The sequence below is a fragment of the Mercurialis annua genome, linkage group LG6 (genome assembly GCF_937616625.2).
Source record: "Mercurialis annua linkage group LG6, ddMerAnnu1.2, whole genome shotgun sequence".
NCBI lineage: Eukaryota > Viridiplantae > Streptophyta > Magnoliopsida > Malpighiales > Euphorbiaceae > Mercurialis > Mercurialis annua.
The window spans coordinates 44,446,362-44,468,279 of NC_065575.1; the positions used below are offsets into that span (position 1 = coordinate 44,446,362).

The 21,918-nt window shown below is 31.3% G+C and overlaps 4 protein-coding genes across 4 annotated transcripts; 1 reads left to right on the plus strand and 3 right to left on the minus strand.

The window, feature by feature from the left end:
- Positions 1 to 2,668: 2,668 nt before the first annotated feature.
- LOC126688331 (uncharacterized) lies at positions 2,669 to 5,115 on the minus strand. Its single transcript, XM_050382993.2, has 8 exons — positions 4,783 to 5,115; positions 4,314 to 4,335; positions 4,125 to 4,181; positions 3,940 to 4,021; positions 3,709 to 3,804; positions 3,487 to 3,611; positions 3,379 to 3,397; positions 2,669 to 3,124 (listed from the first exon to the last, which is right to left on the minus strand). The coding sequence occupies exons 1-8, from the start codon at positions 4,880 to 4,882 to the stop codon at positions 2,867 to 2,869; spliced, it is 759 nt and encodes a 252-aa protein (XP_050238950.1). The 5' UTR covers positions 4,883 to 5,115; the 3' UTR covers positions 2,669 to 2,866.
- Positions 5,116 to 6,109: 994 nt separating this feature from the next.
- Positions 6,110 to 7,360, minus strand: LOC126688333 (uncharacterized). The gene is made up of 2 exons (XM_050382994.2): positions 7,199 to 7,360; positions 6,110 to 6,767 (listed from the first exon to the last, which is right to left on the minus strand). Exons 1-2 carry the CDS (start codon positions 7,305 to 7,307, stop codon positions 6,205 to 6,207), a joined length of 672 nt encoding a protein of 223 aa, XP_050238951.1. The 5' UTR covers positions 7,308 to 7,360; the 3' UTR covers positions 6,110 to 6,204.
- An 8,077-nt stretch (positions 7,361 to 15,437) lies between these two features.
- On the plus strand, positions 15,438 to 17,199 carry LOC126687423 (uncharacterized). The gene is made up of 3 exons (XM_050381983.2): positions 15,438 to 15,836; positions 16,070 to 16,137; positions 16,317 to 17,199. Exons 1-3 carry the CDS (start codon positions 15,690 to 15,692, stop codon positions 16,927 to 16,929), a joined length of 828 nt encoding a protein of 275 aa, XP_050237940.1. The 5' UTR covers positions 15,438 to 15,689; the 3' UTR covers positions 16,930 to 17,199.
- A 1,281-nt stretch (positions 17,200 to 18,480) lies between these two features.
- LOC126654110 (syntaxin-71-like) lies at positions 18,481 to 21,126 on the minus strand. The gene is made up of 9 exons (XM_050348177.1): positions 20,795 to 21,126; positions 20,586 to 20,711; positions 20,334 to 20,502; positions 20,161 to 20,246; positions 19,877 to 19,945; positions 19,747 to 19,791; positions 19,498 to 19,560; positions 19,325 to 19,401; positions 18,481 to 18,844 (listed from the first exon to the last, which is right to left on the minus strand). Exons 1-9 carry the CDS (start codon positions 20,948 to 20,950, stop codon positions 18,832 to 18,834), a joined length of 804 nt encoding a protein of 267 aa, XP_050204134.1. The 5' UTR covers positions 20,951 to 21,126; the 3' UTR covers positions 18,481 to 18,831.
- Between the last annotated feature and the right edge of the window lie 792 nt (positions 21,127 to 21,918).

Here is a 21,918-nt window from a genome sequence, read left to right on the forward strand (position 1 = left end):
GTTTTAACTTTTCATATTTTATAACTTAACAAATATTAATTATTAGATTTTTTTAATAAAATAAATAATTAATTTTAAATGAGTAATTGCCACATGGCAATTTGTAGTCGATCCATTTGTCAAAATTAATTTGGAGTTCAAGATTATATTATAGTATAGATTTCTAATTTGAGGGTTTGCAAAAGACGATCAGAGTTTCGAGTGTCTTGTGCCTAAAAATTAGGTTTGAAAATGGATAAAAGGGCAAATATGCCCTTAATGTTTTTAGTGAGGCTAAAACATGCTTTAAAATTCAAAACAGGTGCTAAAAGACGTCAAACCTTTTCAAAGACGTCAAGCCTTTTATTGCACCTTTTTAAAGTTTAAGGGCATATCTCAGCTTCACTATAGACATTAGGGGCATATTTGTCCCTTTTTCCAATAAAAATTAAAGAAGCCATCTTTATCAAAGGATGTGTTGGTGTGAGTGGAGAAGGCTTTTTTACTGGTTAATTTTTTTGCATAATTGAATTAGCATATCACATGGAAATAGAGCCTGTTTTGTCACAGCATAATGAATCACTCCACGTTTATGTCTCTTCAATAGAGGCTTGCACATGACATGATCATCCATTTTTAACTAAATTCTAGTAAATCCCCACATAAATTGGTCTTAAAAATGAGACAAATTTGGGTTAAAAAGGCAAATTGGTCTTTGTTTTAGGAGGAAAAAATAAATGCATGAAATCAATTAGGATCCGGTTAAATATCCTAAAATTAAAAGCAATAACTTTCTGTCTCTATCTAACATTCTACTACTGTTTTAGCTTTATGCTTTATATCCAACTTTGCACATGAATCTCCTTGATTTATGCTCATCCTCTATCGTTTTGATACAAATAGACAATCCATATTCGAGAATCATGCTTTCAATCATTAGCTAAATGGAATTACAATTTTTAAACCTAACTGAAATAGTGGGTTTGGTCGATTATTTTGGTTTGGTTCGATCATTTCAGCAGAATAAAATTTAACTGACTTTTATATCCAAAATCAAACCAAACCCGCAAACCGAGCTGAAAAGTTGATTGTTTTCATAATATTAAACCAAAAAAAATTTATAAGTTCGGTTTAATTCAGATACACGCCCAAGCTAAAAGTTAGTGATCCAGTAACATCTCAGCCTTTGCATAAAATGCAAGAAATTAAGGATGAAATCCTCTTAAAATCATTTCAACTTGAAAAATAATCAACGAATCTACAACATTCTTTACAAAAATAATGATTAAGATTAATTTAGCTAAGATTAGATTTTTTTTATCTATACCATTCATTTTGTAAGCAATGATATAGATTCGTCAAATTTGACCTCTCAAATTGAAATAAATCCGTTAGGATGCAAATCTAAATCAATTTTTTATGAAAAAAAAAACACATATTCATCTTTTTAAAGAGACAAATCCAATTCATATCAAATTTATGAAACTGAACCCATTTTCAATAAAGTGAATGAATTCCTTTTCATGTACTGTGTCATTTTGGAGCTTAAAGTATGAGAAGTGGCTAAATTCGAGGACCATTATTCTTGATCCTGTCCTGGTTGGTCAATGTATTTCTTTGTCTCACATTATTTAAAGGGTGTTGCTAAACACCGCCCAGTTTTACTTACCACCGCACAGGCAAATGACATTTCTACCCTTTTAGCAAAATTTTGAAAAAAAAAAGTTCTCTTAACTCATTCGAATACATTCAAACAAATACGTAAAAAATCGATTAAAATGACGAACAACGAGTACAATTCATCGGATAACGAGTATCGACGTTCGGAAACAATATGTTCCGGCTTTTTTGAGATAAAAAATAATTTTTAATTTTTTTTTTTCTGTTTTTCCGGCGTCCCCTCCGCCTGAAAAGGGGACGTCCGGCGTCCCCTCCAGAGGAGTGGACGCCGGAAAGCGGCGTCCCCTCCTCTGGAGAGGACGTGGATTTCCCACGTCCTCTCCTGAAGAGGGGACGTACGTCCCCTCTTCAGGAGAGGACGTGGGAAACCCACGTCCTCTCCAGAGGAGGGGACGCCGCTTTCCGGCGTCCACTCCTCTGGAGGGGACGTGAAATATAAACGTCCCTCCTTAAAAAAATTTAAAAAAATTATTTATTTCGAGTTTTTTTTTAAAAAAATATTTATCGGGGGTTGTTTCCGAACGTCGATACTCGTTATCCGATGAATTGTACTCGTTGTTCGTCATTTTAATCGATTTTTTACGTATTTGTTCGAATGTATTCGAATGAGTTGAGAGAATTTTTTTTTCAAAATTTTGCTAAAAGGGCAGAAATGTCTTTTGCCTGTGCGGTGGTAAGTAAAACCGGGCGGTGTTTAGCAATCCAGTATTTAAATTATTCCAAACTTGAAGAAAAAGTGTTTTGACACAACCATTATTATAACTCAATACTAATAAAATCTGCAATTACCTTGAGCTGAAGAGGCTTCCATTATGCCACTTTTCTTCCTTCTCCTGTCACAAAAAAGTATGCGAGCACGAAATTTTACTTGACTGAACGACATTAAAGCTCCCGTCGAACTGAAGATACTATCCTCCAGTACAGTTACCTAATCGCTTAAAATTTACCTCGGGTAATAGCAGCATGACAGTTACTCAGCTGCATCAGTTGGACGAACTCAGACATCCCGTATTCTAAGCTCAAATTAACTATTAGTATAAATTTATCCATATGGTACTAATTCACACGATCACTAGGAAATCATAAGTTCATAACAACAATTACAAAAGTAATTGATAGCCATAAGTGAAGCAATAAGTAAACATAATCTGACTATCCTTTGAACTTCACATGTAATAATACTTTCTGTTCACTATAAGAATCGAGTTTACTTGGGGTAGCCAGGTGGAGGATAAGCACCGGGCGGTGGAAATTGAGGTGGAGGGTAACCGGCAGGAGGATAACCTTGAGCGTAAGGTGGTGGAGGTTGACCATACTGGGGTGCATATGCTTGTTGAGGTGGATAGCCCACAGTTGGAGGAACTGACTGATCAATACGCGACATTTGTTGCGCCTGAGGAACTGCCATAACAGGCTGTTGCCCAAACTTACCATCTCTTTTATCCATTTCAACCTTGTGTTGTGTCTGCATCATTCATTAAGTATAAAAGTTTGAAGGAACTAAGAATTAAAATCAAGTTGCTATATAATACCAAAGGTGTAAGAAGGTACAAATAACTAAGCCGATTTTATAACCATCATGATGGAACTGAATTAGTAATGATACAACGAATGTTTAGCCATCATTATAAACAGACATTTGGGTCTTATTGCTCAAAGATACTTTGTTAATAAAGTGAGATGCTACTGCTTTTAAGCGCTTGAAATGTCATTATATACCTGCATACATGGGCAAACCCTGCCAAAACAGAAGAAAGCAAACAATTAATATACAAGGTTGTAAAGACTCTCCAAACACTAAGCAAACTCATGCGTTAGAGTGCTTACGAGCAAAAGACCAAGTCGGCCAAACAAGTCAACATATTGGCAAGGTCTCCAATTTCATCGCTTCCTGTAATGCAAGCAGCTAAGGAGCATATACATGCCAGCTGCTGCAAACACACCATGAATCCCTGAAAAAGGAAACAATGGATTGCAATTGATTGGCACGTATGCAAACAATACAAAGCTACATGAGAAATGAAGTCCACAGGGGGAGAGAGAGAGTACAATAATACAATTGTCACATTGAGTGGTCTGTATGTTGAACTCATCTTGCAACAGAAAGCGAGTTGAGGCTACTGAATTTGCAAAGCAACAGAAGACCTGAACAGAGCAATGAGCAGAAAAGTGATATGGATGTTTAAAAACACAGCTACTCGAGAATATAGCCCACAATGCTGGAATGTTGTTCACTTTACTCCGATATATAAAACCATAAAAACCAAATCATTCTCATACCTCAGTGCAGAGACAAAGTTCAGGGCATTTGCTCTCTCCGCACCTACCACTACACGGAAAATAGCCTGCACAGCAGATGTACCTACGAGAATGCAATAAGTATTATTAATCAGCCAACACTGCGAACAAAAAAGTTTCACATATTTCACAACTCAGGAAAAAGTTAAGTACTATTAGTATATTACCTCGACATATCATTGTAAAGAGCCCTTTTACGCATCATGTATGAAGCACACGGTCCACTATCACACAACCACAAAATAAGTTTCCCGTACATGATTAAATATGCTCATGAAGAGTTCACAAAAACATACATCTTATTCAAGAAAATAATCACACAGTACAGTGAGTGCATGAAAGAATAGAAAATTTACCAAACCATTGCGAAACAGCAAACTGCAAATAAATTCAAATAAAACCCATTAGAGATTCTGTAATCACAACATTTTACAGTATATGAGCGTTAAAAAAGCTATAGTAAATCAATTCACTGAGTAATTTAAAAGTCTTGAACATTACAAAAACTATCACTCCTAAGCCCTAACACGAATTATAACAAGCAACATCTCACAGTAAAATCAATCCAACAAATAACAGTGCATGAAGTGAAATTCATGCACCAAATAATTTTCTTAAAAATCTCAATGGACTAAATAAATATCCATAATCTTCTCAAATTCAATTATAATAAATAAATTAGCAATTACTCCAACTAATGCATGGAATGGATCAACTAAAGCTATCATTTCTTTTAATAGTATAAGCGTTGGTCAGCTCCCTCCCCAAAAAAATTAAAAGAAGAGAGTGCATAAAAAAATGGAGAAAAGGAATAAAGAAATATACAGGGAGCATCGGCGACGACGGCGCTGGTGAGATCAGTGTGCCAGAAATTCCGGTAATTCTGGCGCATCTGCATTTTCTGAACCTGATCATCAATCCCCATTTTTCTTTGGGATTCAAGAATGAAAAATGTTTAGGTAGAAGTAAGCAGGTAAAATATATGGGGAATTAAAAAGAGTGGTTTGTGGAAGGGAATTGATAGAAAAGTCGTGAATGGAAATAAAGGAAGAGAAGGATTAAATTTAAACGTAATCGGCATCAGATTAGGAAAAGAAAATTCGGAAAATAAAGAAAAACGAGTAACAAGAAAGAAAAAAGCCGTTCAAAATTGGAAGGTTGGCGTAGAACTAGAAGAGTAGAATCTTCAGACACGCGGGATATTTATTAGTTAACCTTAATTAAATTATTATTTCATTTAATTCCCTTCTTGGTCATAAAATTACGCGCTTTATTTAAAAAATAATCTCTATCATTTAAAGATGAGTAAAGTGTCAATCTGACCCACAAATTTGTATTTCGAATTCAAATAATTCACTTTTAGTTTTTTAGTCATTTAGATTCGAAAATATATGTCTCGGGATAAATAAGTAACTTTTAACTTTTTTATTAGATTCCAAACTCTTTTTATTTAAGTCAAATAACTCATAATCCATTTATCTTAAACACCTGACTTATTTTATAAATTATAGAAATAATATATTTAGTGTGGATAATTTTATTTAATTAATTAATAAAACTGATTTTTTTTTCATTTCTTGAAAAAAAAACTCTAAAATGTAGAATAATATTTTTCATATCAACAATTCAAGATTGTAAATAAACTGAGCACATGAGCGGCTTATTGTTCGGCTAGTTATGTTTTTTTTGTTTCTCTTCGTTCGCATTACAAACTGACCCAGCTTGATCTTGATTTTATATTCATTTATTTAAACAATCCGAACATAAATAAAGTGTTGTTCGACTCATTATGAGTTCATTTAATTATTCGTGAACAATTCTTATATAACCTCGATTGATAGTTCGGGATGGCTCGTATAGGAACTCAATAAATAATTTGCGAATTGTCTCGTATAATATGTTGATAAAGAGTTCGCGAACTATCTCATATTTAAATTAGATATAAATTACCTATTGATTCATAAGAACTATACTTCTTCTTTTTTTCAAGAAAATATGAGTTATATAAAAACTTTGAAATATTCCGGATATAATGCCTACATAGCAGAATCAAAGGATAATCAAAATAGAATTAGAACTATAAAAATATAAAGGGTATAGTTGGAAATCACCTATAAGATCATAGTTTGGGTAACATAAGAATCAATTATCCTTTATTTTGAATGTCTAGCCAAATATTTTTTTTATTGAATTATTAATTAATATGCAAATTGATTACAAGAAGATGAAAGTTATAATAAAAATATGTTATTTTCTAAGGGCCCTAATTGCTTTCATTATCATAACATACAACCAAATCGCCACAACTTGCACAAGAATTAGAATTCTTGGAACCACATTTGTTGCAGCCTGCCTGTAGTAGTTCTGTGTGGTAGTCACCTCAGAAGTTTCTGTTTTTTCTTTACCTTTTATTTCCTCAACATTTTCACTTGTAACAGTCTCTTTAGTATCATTGATCTCATCGTGCTGCTTATTTTTCTGCTCAGACTCCTTATTTTTCGGTTGCATTTTGCTTGCCGGCTTTTCAGATGGCGGTTTAGCTACGGGCTGCGGCGCTTCCTGGGGCGGTTTTGCAGGCGACAATGGCTTCGGTTGGGGCGGTACGGGATCTTGAATGATGATTTTAGGATGTCTGACATAAAGAATACCTTTCTCAAATTTTGCTGAGATCTCATTTGCATCACAATTTGATGGAATTGGAATTTCCTTGCGGAAACGAGCCATTTTGCTATCATTAAGCATGCCTTCTCCCATTATTCTTAATTGTCTTGATGTTGTCACTTGTACTTTCAATTTCTCCCTTTTAAAACCTGCATGTAACTTAATTTAACAAATCACCATAATTTCCCCCTTTTTTTATATTGATAAGCCAGTAAATAAAAAACCATTTGCATCTTCAGATGAATAAAAAAAATACATATATAGATTTATTTGATTTGAAAATACTAAAAGACTTGTCAAGTTGAATACTTTGTAAAATTGGCTAAATGTTTTTTTATCTTTCAAATAAATTGTAAGATAGTGAAAAATATTTATATTTTTTAGACTACTAGCCAACGCATATACTTTATTTTGCAACTCCTCGCATGTAATTCTACAATTTCAAAAAAGATTATTTAAAATTGAAATGGGCATATTTAAAATTGGTTAAAAATAAATTTTTTAATTTTTTTTATTAGAATTAATCTCTCTAAAAAAATTAATACTTTTAAAACATTAAACTTAAAACGAATAAAAAGACCTGGTAGATAGACCAAAAGTGTGTCAGCCGCATGGTCTTTCACCCACTCCATTGCCGGCTCCATATCGTCATATATAGGTTCACTTGAAGCTTTACGCCCTGCCTCCATTTTTCTTAATATGCGATCTTTTTGTTTGATATCTATGTTTTGAATTCAAGAAAATTATGAAAATTTTGTTCTATATAAATAACAAATAAAGAATTTATAAATTCCATTTCTTTTCCTTTAGGCCAATTCTTCTTATGCTTACACTTTGTTTTCTTTGAACGTAATTATTCTCTTTATCATATTATAATTAATTGTTTCTTTTGTTCTGAGAACTCCTTGTTCGACAATTTATTTCTTTAATAAGCAAAGAATGTAACAAAAACAGAATAATTTCTTTCTTGTAATGATCAATAAATGTAAAATTTAGGTTAAATAAATAAAAAAAGTCAAACGGTTGCAAAAACTTTTATTTTATCCTAACGTTTAAAACGTTCGGATTTTAGCCTGAATTAAGTTTTTTTATTTCAAAAAATCATAAATTTAATATTTTGGCTCGTTTTATGCCTTCAGTTTTACTACGTTAGCTCTAATATGTATAAAATGATTCAATTATTTTTTGCCAACTTATTTGAGGGAGTAAACAAGTTAAAATGTCAAATTTTATAGTGTTTTTTTTATCCAAAGTCGTAAATTTAGTCTTAAAAGATCTTTTGCGTTAAGTTATGGGGTAAAATGAACCTTTTGTTGAATTTTAGGGGTTTCTCCCTATTTGTAATCTGTTTCTCAGTTACCAAAACATGGCCTGATAATAAGTTTGAATGTTAACTTCAATGTCCCAATAAACTACTCCTTTCATTTGAGAATAGCTAAATAATACTCCCTCCATTCTTTTTTAATCACTTTAAACTAAATATATTTATCCATTAATAGTTGTCATTTTAGGAATTTTATGTGACTTTTACAATAATCTTCCAAATTTAACCTTTTTATTAAATCACTTCATTAAATGTTAGTTCAATTTTCAAAATTAAATCATTAAAACTTTATTTGAAAAATTAAAATTTTCAATGGTGAGTTTATAAATAGGGTTAAATTAGTCTTTATATTTGTAATTTAAGACAAAAGACCACTTTCTTAATCCTAGCAATTTACCCAAAAATGACAACTAAAAAAAATGGAGGGAGTAGTAATTTATTTTTCGTGTTTATATTCATTTCGAAAATAGTGAAAACATTGGGTATATATGTGCGCGTGTTTAAGTTTAAAATTAATTAATTAATCTACAAAGATTTACTTTTCCCTCTAAATTACATAAAAGATCAATTAAGGTCAAGTTCATCATTTGAGGAAAAAAAAATACAAATTTAATATTTTAACTCGTTTTACCTCCTCGGGTGAGGTGTTAAAAAATAATTGGAATATTTTATACAATTATTGGAGAATGATATAGCGAACAATCATTCAAAAAATTTAAACTGAAGGGATGAAATGAGTTACAATATCAAATTCTATGTGATTTTTCTTCTTCAAAACCTGAACTTTATGGTCTTTAATTTGTTCCAAATCTGGAATACAATGAACCTTTGTTAATCAATTAATTAATTGATAAAGATAATTAATTAAGGTTGATTGAAATTATTTAATAGCAATTATACAATTATATAATTTTTTATTTAATTATAAATGATGGAGTCTGCCTTCTGAACTGGTGAATGAGACCTGCAAAACATGGTAGAAGCTAACCGGACGGTGGTTGTCCGATTAACTCTCCGATGCTAATTAAAGTCAGTTTAGAGCTTTGAGCTGCGTTTTGAGTATATGAATGTAATTTTATTTTTAGGCATACCTCATACTCATTTTATAGTAGATGATTGCATACCTAGCAGTGTTGTAGTAGGAAAGTGAATCCTATTTTGTAGGGATTGACCCTGAATTGGCGTGATCTACCTTATTCAGACATGAGTTCTATTTAGGAACCTCTTCCTAAATAGTCTCGTCTTCCTAAGTTAGAGTTTATCTACCTAAGTTGGAGTTTGTATCCAAATAGGAAGGTACTTCAAGATTATATAGTAGTTCTGGCGATCTATCCAAATCCCAGGATTAACGCGCTTTGGTCGAGTTCTAAGGGATTCGATCTTCGCCTTGTTAAATGATATATTGGCGAATCATATTGTTTCCCTGTTTTTTAAGAAAACAGTTGGTGCCTTTGAAGTGTGTGCGGGCGTGCCAGAGGTTGGACCTCAAATTGAAAATTAAAAATTGATCAAGCGATTGTGACAGATTTTCAAAGGACGTAAAAAATCTAAACGTTCGTAAAGAAAAACTCCTGGAGAAACTTTGAAAACAAAAATAAACTTCTGCAATTAAAATTTGAAATTCAACACTGTAAATGAACTACTGCTGAAATAATGTTTAAAAAACAAAAGATTGAAATTGCGAAAGCTGTAAAGCGTTTACAAAAGATTGCATAAAATAAAAGTTTTTGGTGTTGATAATCTCCTGAGAGTATTGAGTTTTTGTTGAATTTGGCTGGGCCTTCAAATCGTCGTCTTCTTCTCCCTTTTATAGCGTTTGTAGAAACTGCCTGATGATAACTGCCTCTTTAACTGCTCACGTCTTCACAGCGCTTCCCACTTCTAAAAACTGCTCCTGAAACATCGCTCTACAAAAAGCACGTGACTTCCTGGACTTTGGCCAATTGAACTTCTGGGATTCAGCCTTTTAGCTTCTAACGGGCTTATGGCCTTTTGAGCTTCAACTTCTGCTTTATATTGTTTGAAAATTCTCTTTTCCTCAAAGATCAGATCAAGGTCAAAAACCTCTGAGATGGCCAAATCTCTTGAAATTAATTTCTGAGAGCCAAATCTCTTGAAATTAATTTTTGAGAGCCAAATCTCTTGAAATTAATTTCTCAAAGTTCAAATCTCTTGCAATTAATCTCTTGAAAGTCAAATCTCTTGAAATTCATCTCTCAAGGTCAAATCTCTTGAAATTAATCTCTTGAAAGTCAAATCTCTTGAAATTCATCTCTTAAGGTCAAATCTCCTGAAAGTCAAATCTCTTGAAATTTTTGAAATTCTCCACGTAGTTTTTTTCTATCTTTTTAATAGAATATGGGCTTTTACGGCATTCGGGCCATATTTTTAATTTTGGCGTAAACACATATGAATTCGGACGTCTTCTTTATATATTTAGTTCTTCCGATGGGAGTCTGGTATCACCCGAAAATGGATCTCCTGTGACTCGGCTCCATTGTAATTAGGGTAGGATTCGGTATCCATCAATAAACATAATAAATTTTATATTTATTTTATTTTTAAAAAATTTAAGGATTGAACTTAACTAATTAAAGTTCAAGAAGATATAAAAAAATTTGGAAGCAAAACTTAAGGACTTATCTGCATATACTTTATCATTTTTTTGTATGTGGCAAGAAATGTCTAACCACTAGATCTGATTAAGAACCGAACCAGATTAAAAAATCAAACCGAACCAAATTTTACTGTTTTCTGATTTTTCAGTGAAAACGGTTTGATTCGATTTCTGTTTAGGAAAAGTTTGGTGTTTGGTTTGGTTTGAGTGTTTTGAAAACCGAAAAATTTAATTAACCGAACTTTAATAATATATATATTTTAAACATAATATAAATTTGTATTTATATGTTTTTGTTATTATATCTTAATTATTATTGATATATGAGTTAATAATCGTTATTTAGGCATATATGAAAGTTTATTGGACTCTAATTATTTAATATTTGAATTAACTTTAATAAAAAAAAAATTAATTAAATTTGGTTTTAACCGAACCGAACTGTACCGAACCAAATTTTTTGGTTCGGTACGGTTCGGGTAGTTTACTTCCAAACTAAAAGTTCGGTTCGGTTTGGAAATTTTCTGAAAATTTTCTAAACCGAAAAAACCAAAAAAATTCCAACTAAACTGATGCTCACCCCTACTAACCACTCCAATTAGATAAACTCAAATGATATACAATAGATTTTTAGGTCGTGGATTTAATTTTTTCCACAAGCGCTCTTCTCCCTGATTATATATATATATATATATATATATATATATATATATATATATATATATATATATATATATATATATATATATATATATATAAATGTCTAACCACACCACCATTAACAAAGGCACATACATGCCTTTTAGGTGATAGACATAACTGAAACAAGAAAAATGTTATTAGAGCTAAACTGGAACGTTTTATGAATGTTGGAACAAAATAAAAAAAATTGTCAAACGTTTGCCTCTTTAATTTTTTGTTTAACCTAATTCTAGTTAACTAGTATTATTTTTAGAAGACTCCTTCAAGTTTACTTTTTATAGATTTTCTCTTTAAATTTTATTTCGCGGAAGATCGAATTTGAAGGGTGAGAAAAGTATTGTTTCTAGCTTTAGACTGTAAATTCATCATTTTCGATATATATATTTTTCTCTGTAAATTATTCATTTTTGAAAGTCTATTTGTTTATTCTTTTTGGTGTATTTGATCATTTTAGATCGTGTTATTTGAGTCGATTGTTAGTTACATCAAGACCATCTAGTGTTTATTCAAGTTTTAGATTCAAATTTTTTAATAGAAAAAAGTGGTTATCGTTTCATTTAAGTTTATTTAGAACAGAGTACATCGAAAATAGAAGTTCTAAGGTACAAATAGCTATTGAAAATTTCACCATTAAAATTTACCGGATATATTTAGACTGTTAAAATTTTGTTTTGCTATTTCATTTTAATTAGATCAATTCTTCATTTTATCTTAATTCTGAATATTTTATTTGTACTCAACTTTGTTAAAAGAGTACTTACATTATACTAAACTTTTATTCTTCATATAAGGCGCGCTGATATATAATTGTAATATTTATCTAAAATAAAAACCATAAAATAATTATACACCATATCATATATGAATTGATAGAAAACAAGTTAATAATTGGTGATAATATTCAAGTATTCATTTGGTCAGCATTTTTTTTTCAATGATGTGGACATGAGTTCTTAGAGCTTCTAGAAAATATTGAACATTATAACACATCTGCAATCCGGTTGCAGTCTCTCTTTTTTCCCTCCATTTGATTTTATGTTAACTGTTAAAACAGTTTATATATATTACAACAAATTTATCGATTTTTGTTATTGACTAAATCATGGACTGGATCACTTTTTAAGATGTTTCGTGGTTCTATCAGTCGTACCACCATAGTGTTCCACCGCATCGTTCATATGGCTAGGGTGGACTCTAACCCTGACCGGATCAATTTTTTTTTCGATAAAATACAAATAAGTTTTCTTAGAAATAGATGTAGCTTTATATAAAAAAATAGATAAAGCGGAGGTTCACTCCGGACTGTCGAAAAATTACAGATAGTAAAAAAAACTAAATCCGAACTGAAAATAAATCATGATCCTACATTGCAAGCATTTAATATCACAATATTTAATCGTATGTTGTTATTTGTTGTAAAAATGGCATCACACAGATGTTAATTTGAATAATTATTATGTGAGGGATGAAGAATAGCCTCTTCCTATCCAATCAAATTCTTTTATGTTTCTTTTTACCATGTTCTCCCTTCTCCTTTATGATTGGCTTTTTAGGGTTTTAGGGCTTCACTGCACAGTCTGCACATTTGTGGGTCTGTCGTCTCTGTTAACATGCATTCTTTAAAAACCCTAATAAAATCAAATAAGTTTCGCTAAGCCAGAGCTAAACTTAACTGCACACTAAAAACCTGTTATAATACATATATGGCAATAATATCTAATAAATCCATTTATATTTGCTAACAAATTAACTATAGTGAGTGAGCATTTTCATGATTTACCTTCCATAACCAAAAATTACCAATCTATCATGTGTACCTCCTCTGTTACTATATTGTTTAAATCAAACACACAGATGATAATCAATTTTTTAATTATTATTTTTCATCATTAAAGATAATTGTTATGTCGCTTTGATGGAAATTTAATTTATTTGTTTGTTGATTTTCAATGTATACTTAAATATTTCATCTTGCAAGTGGAAAAAATATAATTAATTACGTCATTGTGGGCGAATCAAAGAGACGAGATGACCGATTGTTTTTTTCATCCGTCGATGATTATAGATTATCTCAGATTATGTCTTCATTTTTTATATATTTTTTAATTATCTCACTTTATTCAAGGAATTTTTTCCTCTCTTTCTTAATTTCATGATTTTAAAACACAATTTAAAATAATACTTTTAACCTTTTGGATAGTAATGCGTATATATATATTACTTTTATAGGAGAGTGGTAGGTCATATTGTATGTGGCCATCTACATATATATATATATAGATTTATTTTTCCTTTGTACAGACCTAATATATAGTTGGTGGTAACTTCTATATATGCTAATACACTAGTGTGCCATCTATACCAACAAATTAACATAACACAACACATGCCTTCCTATTCTCTACTATAAAATGCCAACCCCAATGAGACATAAATTGCAACCTAATCGCCTTCTGCTAAAATTAACAATTCCGTATCATCGTGTTATAAACGTGATCTATATCTATTGAAATTGAATATTTAGCCAATCCGAGAATTTGAAACGTTTAACTCATTGAGTCAAAAAATTAAATCTGAATACGATATATTTATTTAACATATTAATACGTGTCGAATGCTATAAACCGTTTACTTAAAAATAGTACAGAATATGCTACATAAACACTCATTTTATTCACTTACTAATATACATATACAAATTAATATATATTTAATACATTTATTGATAATATAGTTAACAAGTTTAACTCATTTTCTAATGAAATTATAAATCTGTTGATAGCATATAAATAACAAATTTCATAAGCAATCATAAATTTCTAAAATCGGTTGAAATTAAAATGCTAAAAATTAATATTACTAATAAAATTTATGATGTATTATACGAGTGTTTTTGAGTTAGAATAATAAGTTGCGGATAACGTGAATTTAATTTGTATTATCTATTATTTATTTAACATGTCCTTCACGGATAAAGTGAATTTAATCTATTTTACTCGATTTATTTGGATCATAAACAAATTAGTCAATTTATAATTTGAATCAAAATAAATTTAAACTGAATTTGTTTAATACTTCATATTACGTTGTATAAAACGGATTGTGTTGGAAATTACCGTATTACTTTCAACGGTATCAGATTCTGTGTATTTATAACTCCTTGGAATCTCCATCATCTAGCCCATCACAGCCGTCTATCTTTACCTTGGTGGAAAAAGTGGGACCTAGAAAGTACACTCATCAAATCCATGTTTTATGTGGGCCAATCGTGTTCGCCACTTTCTCTTTGTGAGCGTGTGTTTAGCGCGCGGAGTACACTATCCAGCCTCCTTTAAAATAAAATACCTTTTCTAGTATTTATTAATAAGATATACTTTGTTAATCTTATCTGACTCTTTCATAAATATTTTTAAAATTAATCTTTCAACTCTAAAAATGTATTTTTTCATTTTATTTTTGGTCATTTTTCATTTTTCTCATATTAGAAACATATTAAACATTGATACATTTTTTTATTTTTAGTTTAAAAATACAACATAACAAATACATTATTATTTTATTCATTAATGTATATATATGTATATATATATTAAATTTATTAATATTAAAATAGAAAAAATGTATATTATTAGCGCTAATATAGCATTTTATAAGACTTTAAAAATATAAAAATTGACAAACAAAATATGACGGAAAAAATATTATCATTATCAATATCTAATCTTTATTCACACAGTTCTAACTTATAAAATATATATGAAAGTTTATATAATTCATTAACTCAATTTTTAATATAAAATAAACATAATATTAATAAACCAACATTATTTAAATTTTTTAGTAAACCAAAAAAATAAATCAAGAATATCAAAGCCTTAACCTACAATCAAGGCCATGATCTCAGACAATAGTCTGTACATTAACTACAATAGTCCCATCATCAATACAAGAAATAACTTTCAAAATCTGATGAACAAAAACTCTGATTATTTATTGCCACTAGACTAATTACTATAGAAACGTTTGTACCTTAACAAACCCGTGTTGTAAAAAAGATCTAAATATTATTAAAAAAATGGGTTTGGACAACCATGATGACGTGTAACTTCGGCAGCTTTCTTTTCCGTCTGCAACACTATAAAATGACGAGAATAGGCAAAAGGATAAAACAGTCAAAAAACAACAAAAAAATCGAAACATATGAAGGGCCGAGAAAGCAACAGAAAGTTAAGAAACCCTGATTATCGAGTTCTGTGAGATCTGCAAAACAATACAAAAAAAAAAAAAAAACCTCTCTTCTTCTCTTCGCTATCGATTTTTTTTTTTTAAGTTTTCAAACTGATAAATTAATCACACACAAAAAAACACAAACCTCTTGTTTATTATTTTAAGTTTGGATCTAAATTAAATTATTTTTCAAGAAAAATTATGAGGATTCGGAAGAACGCGAACCACTCGTCGCTCATGTTTTCTCCGGCAGCTTCAAGAACTGAGACGCATGTTTGCCAGCTGAACCAGTCGCCGTGGGATGTGATTCCGTTCACTCTTCAGACTTACCAATCTTATCTTCTACAGGTTAGTTTTTCTTTTTAATTCCTTTGTAATTATTATTGTTAATAATCTTTAAACAGATCTGTTAAAGCCCTTTTCTTTAATTAATTTCTACCTGCATTTCTTTCTAGGGTTTTTCAGATATTAGGGTTTTAATGAAACCCTAATTTTTTTCAGTTTTATCGTGTTTTTATCTTCGATTAGGTTAATGGGTCATTTCTTTATTATTCTTTTATATTCTTGGCTTATATTATTAGTACGACGGAGCTGACGATAGCTTCAACGGAAACGGTAGCTTAGGTGATTCTATTGGCGGTGTCGAGAGGTAATTTTGAATCTTTAATTCTTTTCATCTCATTTCTGTTATCGTGAAATATTAGGGTTTTTCGAATAGTTCATTATTCTTGAAGTAATTTTCAAAAATTGGGGTGGGTAATCAAGAATAAACGGTTAGTTAATGTTTATAGCTGTTAAATAGTGTATTATAATTCTTGAATACACCAGCAACAGCGTGGCGTCGTTAATGGAAGATGACAAAATAAAAGTCGATAATATAGGCATGGAGGACGATAATTGCGAGAATAAACGAGTGTTCGAAGGGTTTAAATTCAAGCCGAAGAAGGCCGTTAAGAAAACTGACGGCAAACAGCTCCGGCATTTCAAGAATGAGCTGAAAGAGGAGGATTCAATGTGGGATTATCAGCTGAAAACTCGTACCAGTAACTCCAATGTCACTTCTTGTAACGCCGTTAATGTTAATGGTAATGATAGTAATGGTGTCAAGAAGCCGGAGAAAGCTCCGGTGGGGGCGCGCCGGGGACGGGGGAAAGGTGTAAAGAAAGGGCAAGCGTCGTCGAGTTCGAATCCGTATGAATTTTACTATTATTCTGGGTTTGGACCGTTATGGGGGAAAAGAAGAGGTGAGGGGAATTCGAATAAGGGTAAACTAACTGAAAATACGACGTCGTTTTTAGCTCCGTCTCCAATTGAAGATCATCTTGATGAGTTTGATTTTATTGACGATGACGACGACGAAGACGATAGCGAAAATGGCGAATTTGGAAAGAAACGGATGAGAAAACCAGTTAAAGCAAGATCATTGAAGTCTCTTATGTAGACCAAAAAAAAATTAAAAAAAATGTTTTATTTTAAGCGTTATTTTGTATGCTTAAATTTTATTTATTTTTAGGGTTCTTTCTGGCTGGCTGTGATAATTTTGGTGCACAGTAATTTGTGTTGTATCGCGGGTGAGATTAGATTTGTCTCTGTAACATGACAGTAGGAGGAAAGATAGGGTGTGGGAGTAGTAGACTTGAAGATCGTATTAGTCAACTATTTCCGAATGTAAGGGTACTTTCGTAATCTTATCTTGTTCTTTTTTTTAAAATTATTTTATTGCTGTTTATTTTTTCATGCTCTACCGCCTAACGGGTTTGCGTAGATCCTTTAGGTTCGCAATTATGGGGTGCCGTGGCGTATTTTATGCTGGTTTAGACAAATTATTAGGGCTCGACAGCAGAATCTGATTTATTACTATTGGTTTTATTTAGAGAATCGTAGTTGTACTTGAAAATAAAATTAATTGATTGTGAGGCTATGCATGTTAATTAAATAAATGGAATTTAATTATGAAATATATTTTGGCGAGGGGACTGTGAATAAGTATATGATGTATAAAATTTATTTTTCCTATATATATGGTGATTTCTATTGGAAGGAAAATGATCGATTTGGATCGTCATAATTTATTAAAAATTTCAAAATTACCATTTATTCTATTCTTTTTGAATTTGAATTTGCTAATATTGACATGATCACTGAAAAATATCTTTCAAGTTGGACGGGTGGCTACAACTTATGTGCACTGCAAGTTATTGTTCAAAGCTTTATTCTGCGAATATCGTGGATTCTATTTATCACACAAGCGCTCATTCTCTCCGATTATCAAAAAAAGATATCGAATGTTAAAGCAAATATAGAATTCATAAAAATCAATAAATAATGATATTAAATCCAATGTTTTTATACTATCTTATTACATTGTCAAAGGAAGTGACATATAATTAATTTTTTATTTGTTTTGACCATGTTATTTTTGAAATTAAGTATTGATTATCATGTTAAATAGTAGTAATATTTTTGAAGTCTAAAAATTGTTGAACTACTTTTTGTTTAATTCTTATCACGATTCTTTACAGATTAACTTTCTATTTGTGACAATTACCGACTAAGCATTACAATCCTTGTTCAAAATTTTGATAATTTCAAACCTTAATCTATTAATTATGATTGCAGTTTCCATCAAAAAAAATGATTGCAGTAGTATTTTCTACCCATCTCACCTTATCATTTTTTATGTTCATTAAAATTGCCACTTTTTAATGAGATTATATATTGTTAAAAAATATAGTATTTTTCCGTTTCACTTTTATAATCTAATTAAATATTTTATAGCCGTAACAGTTAGAAACAAAGGCAGAAGTGAGCCAAAATATATCAGCAAATTCCTTTAATAGTAAAGATTATCCAAGTAGACTGAGCTGTTGGGATGTTGGGGAGAAAATGGTTTGAAAGCGACAGTAAAATAACGCTCTTTTTATTACATTCTCCATTTTATTATACTGAAAGCATCAATAGTTAAATTATAAAAGAAAAAAAATCCCTCAAATAAAAAAAGAACTTTATTTTTAAATTTACAGCTGCACGCTCATACTATGCGCGTGATCACGAAATCACATCATGCGTGACACTGTCCGTCTCTACCTTCAACCTACTGCTAACTCACTGCCGTCAAGACACGTGTCAGAAGAAAATACAACTTCCATTTTCAAAGGAAGAGCAGGTAAAACCCAAACCAAACCAAAAATTTTAAACAAAAAGTTGTATCTGTTGATTAGTTTTCAGAAAAATAATACAATCAGATAAAGCTCCGTTAACATCAACGGCATATTTACACCCGAAAGCCGCACCTCTCCGCGTCCGGTAAATTAGCAGTCGTGGAAGTTGCTTCCGCCATGCTTCACTTCAACACACTGCAATAGACAAGTAATGAAAAAGAAACTAATTGAACTCGTCGAGAACTACATTTTACGTTTCTTTTCTAGTTTTGAAAATATTTTACTTTTATAAAAAAACTATATTTAGCCATTTTCCGTTTCAGCATTTCTGTTTCCGTACAATATAGATCATCACATAGGAAAAGCCAATACAGGACAAACAACAGGACTCTAATAGCAAAAGGAGATATATTGCTTTTGTTAGCAGGTAAAGACACAGAGCTCTTCACAAAACTAATCTCGGGTTCATGAACAAGGTTCAATTTGAAATTTCGACTTAATTCTACAAGACCTTCAGCTATATCTATTATTATTTTTATTCCTAATCACATCTTTGAGTCACAGCTATATTTTTTTCAATCAACGAAAGCAATTCCTCTTTAGTTTTATAAAACAAATGTCAAATACTATTGTCAATAGAAGTTCTATTAACCTGTAAAATGACAGGTAACTTACTTGTAAAGATACGCAGCAATGCCTAGAATTACTATCAGAAGGATGATATCGATGCAGAAGTTGCGACTGGATCTCAGCTGAAACAACCGAAACACGAGAAAATGAAAAATGAGGAAACAGATTCAAAGGATCGAAAGTTATATTAATATCAAATTAAACAAATATGCATTTACCTGGGTGAGAGTATCTTTAAGTCTCACATTAGTATTCTTGAGGTCTGATGTTGCCCTATCAACCTGCAAGGAGATCAGAATATGAAAACATTTTATATAATTACACAGAGAACATTAAAACAAATGAAACAATAAAGAATATCTACGCTGTTCACAAAATTCTTATTCCAATTCCATGATAAATAGCTGCGACTTCATGGGGAAGGAAGGGTACAAGTTTCTTGTAAGAAGAAAGAGCCTAGAATTTACCTTGTCGTCTATTTCATCCATCATTGGCACTTGTCTGTCCAGTTCCTGCAGAACAAATTTGCAGACATATTAACAAAAACATTTAATGTTTGCTCCATAATCCAAATATCAAGCAGATACACCCTCAAACCTCATTCATATCGCCAGCCATGTTTTTCAGCGTGTCCAGTCCTTCTGCTATAACATCTAATCCTTGATCCTGCATTAAGTAAAAGATAAATACATTTTAAGAGTGATTTTCTTCAAACGAGGCCGATTAAAAAGAAGATTAATCACTTCTCCATATACTATCATGCACTACAACTAAAACTACCATTCCGAACATTCATAAATATGACAAATTCCTATAACTGCAGGAGGCAAAATATGCTCCATTCCCAATAGTAAAACAAACAAAATCACCAAAACACTTACCTGTTTCACTCTACGCATTTCATATTCCTGCCTGAACCCATCCGACTCTTCAGTATTCCGGAAATATTCATTATCGAAGCTACCATCTAACACAATTAACAAACCCTAGGTCAAAACAATGTCACAACAACAATCTTAAAAAGCTTCACAAACTCATCTTCAACAAAAATTACCATAAGTAGAGTCAAATTTGATTCCACCATGTGAAGTGGAAGGTGCAGCCCAGTCACCAGTTTGTTTAGCTGTGTTAGTACTTCCATCCGGTATAGCTTCGATCTTCTCCTTCAACGCCGAAACTAAATCACTGCGCGCCTCTAGCTCGTCTTTCGAAAGCCCTTTGACCTTCACAAACAACAATCAAAAAATTAGTCAACAAATTTGAATTCCAGTTTTTTTTGAGTAAAATTAAATAAAATAGGGCAAACCTTTTTATAAGCAAGTCTCTGTAATTTAGGAATTTCCTCAAGCAACCGCGCCTTAGTTCTTCTCAACTCTGCGTTTATAGCAACCACCGTCGCTCGGTTTTTCTCCGCCGTCGCCGACTCCGATTTCTACGGTAACAAACGCAGTTAATTCAATTATTTAAATTATTTTTCTAATTAGCTGAAAAATAGGATTAAGTAAAACAAATTACTTGAAGAGCAGCTTCAAAGTCAGCCTCAACGACGCCGTATAGACGAGCAAAAGCATCATCGCCGGTAACGTTAACGTCCTTCTGTTTATTAACGTCGTATTTATCGTATTTCTTGCAAATCGAATCGACTCTGGTTATCAAATCGATCACACTCATTTTTCTTCTGATTCTTCGGCTGATTGTTATCTAATCAAACCTTGAATCAGTTTCGGTTGACTCGGGATAAGTAGAGTTTTGAGTTTTTGTTTGAACAGTTACTTGAAAGAAGAGGAAGGAGAAAGCGAAAAATACAGAGTGGACGGCTACACCAAAGTGGAATTGAGTAGACCGCCAGATGTTTTGAAAAGAGAGGCAGAGGAATTATTGGGTGGTTTTATATGGTTTGTGTAATTTCTGTTCGATTGTTGCCACGTGTTTGGTCAAACTTTGTTTTAGTACTCATCGTACGGTTGTTTGGTTGGACATGTATTCTTTCCTTTCATCGTCGAAACCGAAATGTACATGCTATTAACAAATTTCTATAATTATCAAAGAAAGAAAGTTCTATTTGTTTTTGAAAAAGAATAATGTCTATTTGCCACTATTTGTTTGGTTGAATTCGTCCACTTTTATTAAATCGAACATGAAATAGTTATATTTGTAAAAAAATCAGAAAAGAAATTAAAACTAAAATCGATGACTTGATATGGAATATGCAAAGTTGTCTGATTTACAAATCCACTTATGAAATAAAAATTAAATTATTAATTGTTTCGTTAATGAAGTGCCGATTAAATTTTTCTACCACTTTCAAATTGATTTCTATTATCAGCAACTAAAACCATGAATTTCAGCACCATTGATAAATTATTCATTTAAAAAAGTCAACAAAACCTTTTAAAAAAAAAGAACAATAGAATCTATCATAAGAAAAGATAAAAATAAACCGCCCAAAAAAGGCAAACAAACAAAATAATATTAAAAAATAAATAAAACCCTACAGTGATAAACTATTCCATGTTTGTTGTTGAAAAATCTTCAATCTATCTTCGATTATTGATTCGTCTTGAATTTTTGCTTTGTCGATAAATTTTAATTCATAAAAATAAATAAAAAGTCGGCTATTTATTATTTTTATCAAATTA

What these genes read in the sequence shown, in the direction of transcription:
- LOC126688331 (XM_050382993.2), bottom strand. Translation starts at nt 4,882, where the DNA reads ATGGGGATTGATGATCAGGTTCAGAAAATGCAGATGCGCCAGAATTAC. An exon ending in AACTTTGTCTCTGCACTGAG is followed by an intron (nt 3,805 to 3,939) that starts GTATGAGAATGA and finishes TGCTCTGTTCAG; the next exon opens with GTCTTCTGTTGCTTTGCAAA. An exon ending in AATGTGACAATTGTATTATT is followed by an intron (nt 3,612 to 3,708) that starts GTACTCTCTCTC and finishes TTCCTTTTTCAG; the next exon opens with GGATTCATGGTGTGTTTGCA.
- LOC126688333 (XM_050382994.2), bottom strand. Translation starts at nt 7,307, where the DNA reads ATGGAGGCAGGGCGTAAAGCTTCAAGTGAACCTATATATGACGATATG. An exon ending in ACTTTTGGTCTATCTACCAG is followed by an intron (nt 6,768 to 7,198) that starts GTCTTTTTATTC and finishes AGTTACATGCAG; the next exon opens with GTTTTAAAAGGGAGAAATTG.
- LOC126687423 (XM_050381983.2), top strand. Translation starts at nt 15,690, where the DNA reads ATGAGGATTCGGAAGAACGCGAACCACTCGTCGCTCATGTTTTCTCCG. An exon ending in ACCAATCTTATCTTCTACAG is followed by an intron (nt 15,837 to 16,069) that starts GTTAGTTTTTCT and finishes TTATATTATTAG; the next exon opens with TACGACGGAGCTGACGATAG. An exon ending in TCTATTGGCGGTGTCGAGAG is followed by an intron (nt 16,138 to 16,316) that starts GTAATTTTGAAT and finishes TGAATACACCAG; the next exon opens with CAACAGCGTGGCGTCGTTAA.
- LOC126654110 (XM_050348177.1), bottom strand. Translation starts at nt 20,950, where the DNA reads ATGAGTGTGATCGATTTGATAACCAGAGTCGATTCGATTTGCAAGAAA. An exon ending in AGAGACTTGCTTATAAAAAG is followed by an intron (nt 20,503 to 20,585) that starts GTTTGCCCTATT and finishes TTGTTTGTGAAG; the next exon opens with GTCAAAGGGCTTTCGAAAGA. An exon ending in TGGATGAAATAGACGACAAG is followed by an intron (nt 19,561 to 19,746) that starts GTAAATTCTAGG and finishes ATCTCCTTGCAG; the next exon opens with GTTGATAGGGCAACATCAGA.